Source organism: Amborella trichopoda, chromosome 13, assembly GCF_054954075.1.
Source record: "Amborella trichopoda isolate Santa Cruz 75 chromosome 13, AtrichopodaSantaCruz75HAP2 v2.0, whole genome shotgun sequence".
Classification (NCBI taxonomy): domain Eukaryota; kingdom Viridiplantae; phylum Streptophyta; class Magnoliopsida; order Amborellales; family Amborellaceae; genus Amborella; species Amborella trichopoda.
The window spans coordinates 41024107-41035000 of record NC_142348.1 but is presented as its reverse complement, the minus strand read 5'-3'; the positions used below and the strand labels follow the sequence as shown (position 1 = coordinate 41035000).

The window sequence follows — 10894 nt, the reverse complement described above, 5'->3', positions numbered from 1 at the left end:
CTGGAGGCCATGGCGATGCTGCCTGTGAGTTCGCAAGCCGAGTAGATAAAGGTGGGGGACCCTTAGGGAGGTATTTCATATTAGCCATGACTATATCAGCTAACAAATCTGGATGTATCTTTGAAATTAGAATCTCCAAGGACTCGGCACCCCTTTCTCCTTCTGCAAGTAGAGCCCCGATCATGGCAATCATTTGTTGGACAGGAGTCATCTCACTTCCCAGCAAAGAGGCTGGTCCAGAAGTTCCATTTATTAGACCACTATCTGGGAGTTGATCATTAATCAATTGAGAAGGTTGATCAGGAGATGATAATAAGTCAAGTCGAGTACGTTTTGCAGGTATATCATCATTATTGGTGTCAGCCCCATCATCAGGAGCCAAGGGCCTCTTCCTAATGGGATCGCCTGCAAGAAGTTCGTCCTATAGCAGAGCACCAGAAGTCAAATATTAGTCCATAAAGACATGCATTCCATTGCACAATAAAGAAGCATAGAAAGTTCAGTCTTTTTTTTTGAGAATAAGCATCGAAAGTTCAGTTTTAATAAGAGTAATATAAAAAGTACAGTTTCTTTTATTTCTTTTTTTTTGAGGGTGACAAGTTCGGTAAATAGATTAACAGATCAGTTTCTTACTATTACCTATGATGACAAGAATTCTTCAAACTCAAAATGAACTACCTTTCCAAAACGTAAATCCCTTGCCGTTCGCTCAGCATATTTAACCATTCTGTCTACTTGTCTTACGACTTGATCAGCGACGTCTCCAGCATTTATTGCTCGTAATGCTACAAGCAATCGATCGCGTGACTGGAAATGGGAAAAAAATAAAAAAATAAAAGAGTTAATTAAAGTAGATAGGATCATCCCATCCCTATGACAAGATCATGCCACAACCAGTACTATCGCACTGCAAAACCTATATGAAATGAACAAGGCCGTTGCTCCAGATATTTCTAAGAAATACCAGTTTTGTACTACAGGCACCCGCATGTTGCAGCTAGAGAAAAACAAACATTAGAAATGGGTAATCTCTATCACAGAATTTAGAGAAATTCAAATGAACTTACATTATACTCTATCGAGATTGTCTAAAAGAAATGGATCCAATTTCCTTAAACCAAGTGTCAGATATAAAGATGAGAAAGATAGGCCACCCAGATGCAGTCTTTTCTTGCAGACACATTATGCCTCAAGACTCACCATGTTCCGTTCAAGCATTGAAGCATGAAAGTACACAAAGGGCCAAAACATTCCAGCATACAATCTCTGAAAGTGGAGGCTTTTAAGAAGCTGTTGGTTAAGAATAACATTCCCATAGGGGACGACATATAGCATAAGGGGTTTAAGACTCAAAAGGGGTTAAAGACTCTTAAGTACTTTAACATAAGCTACTACGAGAAATGTTAGTACATGTTTCCTCAATAGGAAACTATTCGGTATAGATAGGTGATGCATTAATCAAGATGGGCACCAGAGCCAGATTCTTATTCAAGATGGGCAGCATGCAATATAAAAGCATAAGCCAGAATCTTAAGCAGAATGTAAGAAATGGAATCCAGAAGGAACTGATGCAGTAAAGATAACAGAAAACTTTACCGACAAGACAACTGGATGTGTACACTTCAAAAATCCCAAGAAGGAAGTCTTTAGGGAATGTTGAATGCTCACAGAATGACCTCCTTTACATGTATCCGAATCAAACCCAAGTAGTGCAGGGAGAACACGGCTATAATGCAGAGGCCGCTTCTTGGCAACTGCTGCAAGACTGATGACAAATACGGAAAAATCAGATTCAGTAAAAGAATCTCAAGCAAAAAGAATTCATCAAGATTTTGATAACATGAAACTTGTTTAGTTAAACCCACAAATAACTCAAAAAGCAACACAATCTGACTGGCATTCCAAAGGAAAACATTATCAGAAATCAACCAAACTGTGAAATCAAATACAACTACACAAGCAAACCTTCATTTTTCAGTCACCTATTTACGAATATGCATACTTTTACACAAATGACAAAGTTTTACTGAAACGACCAAGATATTAACTGCAGTTGTGCATCTCTTAAGCAAACTAATGACCATATTTCATAGTAAATTTGACATGGATTCTACAGTTCATGGAAATTCTAGATATACAACACCCAGCACTTTCTATGTTGCCTCCCCAAGATTAGCTACTAGTATGGAATCTTCATTATAAGAAAGGTGTTTTGCAGTGGTGATAAGGTTCACAGTTACCCCAATTTGAAAAATAAATTGGTCAAAAAATTATCACTGAAGGTCCAAAATTGGCCTAATTAAAAGAGTAATCTTAGTTATCAAAACACAATAAATAAATAAATAAAATACATTGACTACAATGGCATTGAAAGATCCCCATTTAACACAAACCTTGGATTGGTAATACTTTGGTAGTTAAACTGGAAAACCACAGACAAGGGTTCGAGCCCATAACTCAGCTGGAAAATCGTGTTGTGCAACACTGAGGATCAGGGTTTTAATTTAGGCTTCGTATGGAAAAGCACTCCAATCCCCAGTTTAGGCTTTGGTTTGCCATACCCCTAGCCCAATGGTGCCGACATGAACAACACTGCAAATAAGAGGCAATTTGCATTTTGTTGTAAGGGGATTCCCCCATCTTTCCAACTGTATTCTATGGCCACAACAAGAGCACTGTCAGTAATGCATTCCACCAAGGAATTCACACCTACCGAGATAAAGAATTAGCCAAGTTGTCCAAAAAGACAGGAAAGGTTAGAGAGACTGGAAAAAGCAGATTAAGGAGAGAAGCCGGAAAGAGAAATTACTGCAGTAGAGTCACTAAGGAATAGCCTACTCATTAAGAGAGTCAGAGAGATGTGGTCAAAAAAAGGAAGTGCAGATTGCAAACACAACCACCTCACGCAATTAACATATATTTTGAATTGCATACTACCACCTCACTGCAGATATACTCCACCCGCATTTTGCATTTAATCCCATCAATCACATGAATACTTCAATGGGCAATGCCCTGAGTTCCAGAGGCCAGATGCTCCATTAATCCAGTTGCTCCCATAAAATGTCACAGAACACACTGAACAGTATAGGAACTTGTCTCCTAATCAATTCAAAAATGAATTTGCAAACCTTTTTTTTTTTTTTTTGAAACAATTATGCAAGGTCTCAACTAATGCATAGTTGCAAAAGATTCAGGATGGGTAAGAACCCTCACATCCAACGTGTCAAGATGGATGTGCACTGCAACTACATTTGCCCACCCAGAGCATATCAGCGGCTTCACTGCTGAGGACAAGGCCCAAGCCTACTAGAGAGACTTTTATGACAATCAAATGGGCATCATTGATGTGTTCACCAAAAGGCCACCATAGTGGAGTTCTAGCTGGATAACAGTCATTCATGGGAGTAACTACTAAGGAACTTCATATTTTCCTACAAGGAGTAACCACTAAACTTCCCACTACTAAGGAACTTCATATTTTGCTCCATGGAATAACCACTACACTGCCCACATAAAGAAGTACCCCCATCCAAGTACAAATCAAAGAAACTATCCGATAAAGTGTGGATCTAAGAAGATGCCCAGAAAGAAGGAACCCATCCAAGAGTATTTTGGAAGTAGATCCAGAGTAGATATGGGTACCCAAAGGGACTTGATCCAGTAATATTCTTGATGGAGGCCAGTTATTCCCTCCAAACATACCACATGCATACTCCCATGTTAGGCCATTACAGCTTCAGACAAAGTAGACAAGAGACGGGGAGGCAACTAACTCAATATGCTTGTTTAAGGCTATTAATTATCTTGAAAGATAAGTACTCAAATTAGGAAAACCATGTCAGAATTTAGAAAGATTTCAATACGGCATATAAATTCAAACTCTCAAGATGTTGCTTCAAATTCAAAAAGAAGGAAATTCATCTTTCAATATCATTTCTGAGTCTAACAAAACCTCATTAAATTAACCAGACTTGAAATTTGACTTTCTGAAATCTAGATAACGTCCAGAAAGGAGTTAAACATCTGGGAATTAGCGACAAGAAGGGCCATAAATGGCCAAATCCAAACATCTGCAATAGAGGTCAATCACCTTAGCAGCTTCAAACCTAAGATCCAAACATCTCCTAATCACGTGGCACAATTCCAAGAAAGATTAAGAAAATTTAAGAGCAGCTTCATCAAAATTTCTTGTCCATTTAAAAAAAAAAAAAGAAACATAGAGAGAGAGAGAGCGACCAGGAGATACTGAACAATTTGTTCCTCTTAAAAGCACTATGAGATACTGAACAATGAATGGTCAAAGTTCAAGAATCATGAAAAAAAATGGAGCACTCAAGCTAAGAGCGATAAAAATGTTACACCAAGTCTCATAAAATTTACCAAATTTATCAAATCAGCCTTCATGTTCCCATGCACAATAATCCAAAGCCAAGCCTGGAATCAACCCAATCCATAAACACCATAAGACAATCTCTATGAGTAGCTCCACATCTACCACTACCATCCCATACCATAGCCACATCCATCCAAAACATGTTCCACATAGCAGTGAGGATCAGAAGCCTTGGAGAAAATGAAGCAGTGAGAAACAAGGAATGCAGATAGCAGTGAGGATTAGAGCAGGAAGTGGCTATGGAATGCTATTTTAACTTTGGACTTGGTGGTTTTAAAGATGGAGCAGAATCAAGGTTCCAGGGCAGGAGCACCACCTCAACTACCAGGTTCATCAAACAAAGGTTTCGCGAAGTCTTCACAATTAACTGTTACTGCAATGCGCTATATAGAACAACTGTAGCACATTACTAGTCCGCGGTAAAGAGAGTATGCAGCAAGAAGCAGGATAAAATGGTTGAATCATAAATGAAATCCTCACCAATAACCATCTCCAAGAAGGAAATTCAAATCAGTATATTTTGGGTGACTATGGAGCACATAGTGGTTCATCATGAGTGAGAGAAATCTGGAATTGCTTATCGAGTCTCCTTTTAGAATTGATTGGGTGATGATCTGTCCCACTCTGTAAGTGGAATCTATGCCACCAAGACTGGGTTTACATGGGGCGTTTTAATAGAATATTTAGAAAAGGATAACATGATACAGTATGAGGCTCTTAATTAGTGATTAGGAAAACCAGCTCAAGGATTTTGTGAGTGATACAAGATTAACATGGACAGCACAGGCCCCAAAAAACAAACAAGGGAATGTGAAGATGCTAGGGTTATATCGAAGAAACATGATGGCAAATCCTTGGAATCCAGCTCCGATATGGGGTCGAGGATTAACCAAGAATATTACAAGTGATCAAAAAGGTTTGTGATGGTCCACTTGGAGAAGGTTGACACCACAAAGGACACTCAGTTGCACTGACAGTCTCACGATATTCATTAAGTCATTTTCTGTATGCACAATAGTAGAAGTGGAACTTAATCTAAAAAGGATGGTGAGCAAGCTGACCGCCAGATATGGATATGATGGTAGACATGACCAAAGCGATTCTTAATCTCATCAACAGCGATGGCATTTCGTTTTTCTGGGGTAGATTAGCTGAGACATGAACGATGATCTTATTTCAGAAAATGTATTGGGAAGTCAATGCGGTGGTGGATGCATCAAATAAAAATGGGTCACCTCATGGACAAATAGAGATAACCAACAAGTCAAAGAAGCTGCATAAATATTATTGATTCTTTTGGTGCATCACCATTGCTGATGTGATAAATTCTTGTTATTTTTATACTCTCATACATGTTTGTTTTAATAAAATCTACCAAAATTGCTACTTTACAATGCCAATAGTTCCCACATATGCACTACTTTACAATGCCAATAGTTCCCACATATGCACTACACACATAGTAGGGCACGTCGAAACTTGGCCACAAGTAACCATAAAACTAGTACCCATTTGGTAATTCATTACAAGCCTTCCAATGGTGATATAAGGTTCATGTCTGCCTCCCTCAAATCCCTTCCATTAAAGAAAACACGTTAACTTGTTTAGTTCCCACCAATTCACAAAGCATAAAAGTTTTCTTGAAATCATTATCATCATCATCGGAGTCTTATCCCATCAATTTGGGGTCCGCTACACAAATCATGTTTTGTCATTCTGTCGAATCAAGGGCCAAGGGCCATACCCTCAGTTAAACTACAAATCACCATATCTCTTCTCACTACTTCCTTCCATCTCCTTTTGGGCCTTCTCCTTCCCCTTTTAGAGCATTCTACTTGAACCAAATTGCCTCTCTTAACTAGTGTTGCATTAGGTCTATGTTGCACATGGCCAGCCCACCTAAGTGTACTTTTCCTCATCTTATTGCCTATTGGAGCAATCCTTAAATTCCCTTATATATATATATATATATATATATATATATATATTCATTTTGAATATTATCCTTTCTTTTCTTGCCACTCATCTATCTCAACATCTTCATCTCATCCATACTCATCCTTTAAATATGTTGTTTCTTGATCCGTCAAACATTCCATCCCATAAAGCATGGTTGTTCTTACAGCAATCCTATATAACTTCCTCTTTAGTTTCATTGGTATGCGGTGATCACATAAAATTCCAAGCATCTTCACTTCGTCCACCCAGCTCTAATTCAACGCACGAAATCTTCCTCAATCTCTTGATTCTCCTAGATTGTTGACCCAAGATACTAAAAATAATCTCTTTTAGGTATTTCTTGGCCACATTCTAAACTAATTCCAAGTTCCTACTCATACTATTTCTAAACTTGCATTCCATATATTGTGTCTTAGTCCAGCTAATTTTAAAAACCTTAGATTCTAGAGCATCCCTCCAAAGTTCTAACATCGCTTGGATGTCGCATCTAGTCTCATCAATCAAAACATGCACCACAGTACCTCACCATGTAGATGCCTATTTGACGCGTCCATAACCAAAACAAAGAGATATGGGCTCAATGCTGACCCTTAATCAAGGCCTACTGTCAGGGAAAACTCACTTGTCTCTCCATTAGCTATTCTCATATTAGTTAGCGCTCCCTTGTACATATCTCTCACTACGTCAATATATACACTAGAAACTCCTTTCTTCTTCAACACCCACCAAATTAACTATCTAGGTACCCTATAGTATGTTTTCTCTAAATCAATAAAAACCATATGAAGATTTCTTCCATTCTCCCTAAACTTCTCAAAGTTGTCTAATTAGGAAATAGCCTCAATTGTTGACCTCCTTAGCAAAAAGCCGAACTGATTTTATGAACACGCATTTCATGTCTTCTTCGTTGCTCAGTCACTTTTTCCTGCAGCTTCATAATGTGGCTCATAATTATCCCTCAATAGTTCGTACAGTTTTGTATATCTCCTTTGTTCATGTAAATAGGTACCACAATACTTTTCTCCATTCGTCTGGCATTTTCTTTGTTCTCAGCATCTTGTTGAACAGCTTAAGCAGCCAAAATATGTCAATCTTTCCCATGCACTTCCAAAGCTCTATTGGGATACAATCTGGTCCTAAAGCATATCCTATCTTCATCTTTCTCAAAAATTCTTTCACTTCAGATATTCTAATTTTGCAAATGCATCTATGACCTCAGACCTCACTTCAGATAAATTTTTTCCCTAAATTTATTACATAAAATGGATTAAATGACAGTGACATGCTACATACTCCAATTTGGGGGAGCGGGAATGAGTAAAAATATTTTTACAAGAGAATAATACCAAAAATGGAATATGCTTGTACATTAGAAAACAACGAATGCACTACAACCAAGCTTTCAATTATTAGCAACAAAAAAGCTATCATCCTAATAGACAAACACACCAGGACCCCACCAAAAACATAGAAGAATTTGGAAGATTGAGTAAGTCTCTCATCATATTGTGATTTGAAACAGCCTAAAAGCATGTATGGACTTCGCCACAATTTGTACCTATCCTGAGTTTTTGGAGATCCATTATTCCAAGCCTCCTTGCACTATAGAACTGAGCTCTTAGTATGCTTTAAGAATGCCTCATCTATCTTGACAACTAAACGAGTTCCAGACTCGTTGTGCTAGACAACTGAACCCTTAGTCTTCCTATGATGAAAAGTCAACATTAGACTAGCTGAACTCTTAGTCGTCTCGTTACGCAACATTACTGAACTCATTTTAGACTCGTTAAATAGACGGTGATAGAGTGCATATGCATGAAGCCAGGCCTCACGACACTCATTGGTTAACATGAGACCAACTGAACTCGTTGAGGTGTGTAGTGAGGCTATCATGGTGCAGGCGGCATGGGCTTAGCATGTTCATGCTTATCTATTGTTCTGTTGATCGACCAAGCTATCTAGCGGTAGTTTGTTCTACAGTAGTTGTTGGTCGGTAAAGTTAGTTGCTAGATGGCTTGATTTGTATGCAAGAGGAGTGGAAAATTGCGTAGAAATCAAGGAAGCCGAGAAGCCACTCTAATGATATGAAGAACCAAAAAAGACACTATATTGATTCATAGCTTCTAAGTCTGACTATTGGACTCTCAGTGACAAATTATAGAGATGGAAAGAATGCGAAGAGTGAGAGAGAGGATCGTAATTAATATCAATAAGAAGCTAGCCAACCTGGTATAACCTAGCATGAGCTAGCCATGCACATGGCATGGTTTTTACTGTAGCCAAAAGGCGCACTTGCAAGCCATGCATGCCAGCTTCTTGTTCCCATCACCTGTTGATGCTTTGACCCAGCTTCGCCTACGCAGTTAGCCTTAGTACAGTATAGTATAGCTGAGGCACAAGAGGAACTGTACAGGGACCAAAGCCTTGGCCGATTACGATTCATGGGAGGAGCACATGGACCATCTAAGCTCTGCAAGTGAAATATCCTCCCAATAAACAAGCAAATCCATTTACACAAGTCCTACAACTATACCCACCTCAAGTTCATCAAAATTTTCTTGAATTTATTACATGAGTACTATAATTGTTGTGATGAACCAAAGTACTAATGAATACAAACACCCAATCTCACTGGATCATCTGCACAACATCAAACTCGATCAAAACTAAAGGCCAAAACCTTCTTCCATGAGCTTCTCAGTTCCAAATTACTTCCCAACACGAACCTCCTATGCAATGATAGACAAGGAAAGTCCCACCTTCAATTACTTTGCAGATTCCAAGGTCACCTCCAAACATATCACTCGTGCAGGCATCAACTTATCAAAGATCTAGCCTAATCAACCTCAAAAACCGACTACTGCTTCAGGGAAGGCATTTTCATTTCAAGAGAGAAAAACAAATGGTTTATGCACCAAACATGATGGCACCATTCTTAAACTCTCCCATGATTCAACCACAAAGTTCCATCGTGGAAAGAAGAATTCTAGTTTGGCACCAAAGGTAAAGTGAGCCATATCAAACTTGTAATAAAACAAGTCACGAAGAACTGCAATCAATATTTCAATATTGCTCTTTACCATGTTTTTGTTCCTAACAGAACGACAATTAATTGTATTTGAATTGTCAGATGGTAATCCAAGTGTACCCCCAACATGCAATGGATTGCATAGTGGACATAAGAGCCGCTATACAAGAAGAACCCAAAGGAATAACTAAACACAGGTCTGGTGGTCGATGGGGTCTATTTAGGCTTGAGAAAAGGCAAGGAAGGAAAGCTGGGGCATGTGTGGAGAGGTTAAGATGGTACAAGGTGTAGAAGCCTCCAATTACAATTTTGCTAGAAATGGCCATATGTGGCTTTAAGGGATTCTAGGGAAATGCCTCAGAATGAGTATGCAGAAGAAGTGATGCAAATAGTATTTTTTCATTTTATATTTTTATAATGGGTGGGTAAAACATGTGAATGAAATTTATTTTGTGTATATTAATATATGGTATTGTTTGATTTGGGATTTCAAGCTCAGGGAAACTAACTTGGGTTTTAATTAGATTCTATAGGCAGGGGTAGTCATTTAAAGTTAATTCTCCATGTTTAGGATTAGCATGAGGTCTCTTTCGATTAGCTAGTTTCCTTTCCCAATGGGGTAGTACATGGAGCATAGTTACCAGGATCATCCAACCAAAGGGTTCATTCTGCTCCAGAATTTCGCTCCTACATTCCAGGAAAGGGAATCTCACTCAACGATTTTTTAAAATTGGAATCTCGATCCTTCCTAAAGGGGTTGAGGCCCTATGTTATGAGGATCCAGTCCCCAGCATTGTGGTGTAGAATAGCATCACAGTATATTCTTTGTGCAATTCTAAATTAATACACTTCTTCTAGTAACACTGTATGTTATAATCTAGCAGTATGGTATAGTATGGTAGATACTATATAGCATATCGTAAATTCAAATATAGCAGCATATAGCATAGTTTTGTAGAACACAGTACATAGCATTGTATTATAGTAAAGCAGTATATAATTGTATGGCAATGTGATATAATAGCATAGTAGTACATACTATAGTCTTATACTAGTTAAGTGCTCTCAAGAGCCTTGATTTTTAACCAGGTGGAGTTTAGTCCTGTATAATTTATCATTTGAGCCCGATTAAGTTCGAATAGAGCTCTCCCACATATTGCGTTCGAGATACCTAGGTTTTCAGGGCTTACAGACAACGACCCCTACCATAGGTAGCTTCCTGCTTGTCACAATCCCGAGCTCCCGATCCCAGATCTTATTCAATGCCGAAGCCTAGTAACTATGACGTGGAGTCCTACGAAAGCGTGATGGTTGGGATTCGTGCATCTTGATCTAAAAAAAAGGAAATAGAGAGAGTGCATGCTAGAGGAAAATAATTCCTAAAATAGTGGGACTAGAGAAAGAGTGTAATTAGAAAGGAAGAAATTTCCTACAATAGTAGATCTAGAGAAGGGGTGAGTTTAAACATAAGCTTCTTTCTTTGAAATGGTTTGAATATAAAAAAGAGGGGA

The 10894-nt window shown here is 38.5% G+C and overlaps 1 protein-coding gene across 7 annotated transcripts in view; it reads right to left on the bottom strand.

Moving 5' to 3' along the window:
* Nucleotides 1-10894, bottom strand: part of LOC18442422 (symplekin) — a 78249-nt gene that overhangs the window by 51014 nt on the left and 16341 nt on the right. For 5 of the 7 annotated variants that reach the window (XR_016046928.1, XM_011628135.3, XM_020672532.2 and 2 more), the window contains exons 6-8: nt 1597-1765; nt 679-807; nt 1-421 (exon numbers count right to left, since the gene is read on the bottom strand). The exon at nt 1-421 is cut by the window's left edge and continues 119 nt beyond it. Coding sequence is in view for 5 of the 7 variants with exons in the window: in XM_011628135.3 (XP_011626437.1) it covers nt 1-421; nt 679-807; nt 1597-1765 (719 nt within the window). In the remaining 2 variants the exon portion in view is untranslated. The remainder of the gene's footprint in view (nt 422-678; nt 808-1596; nt 1766-10894) is intronic. The other 2 variants (XM_088854986.1, XM_020672531.2) reach the window with 1 other exon arrangement.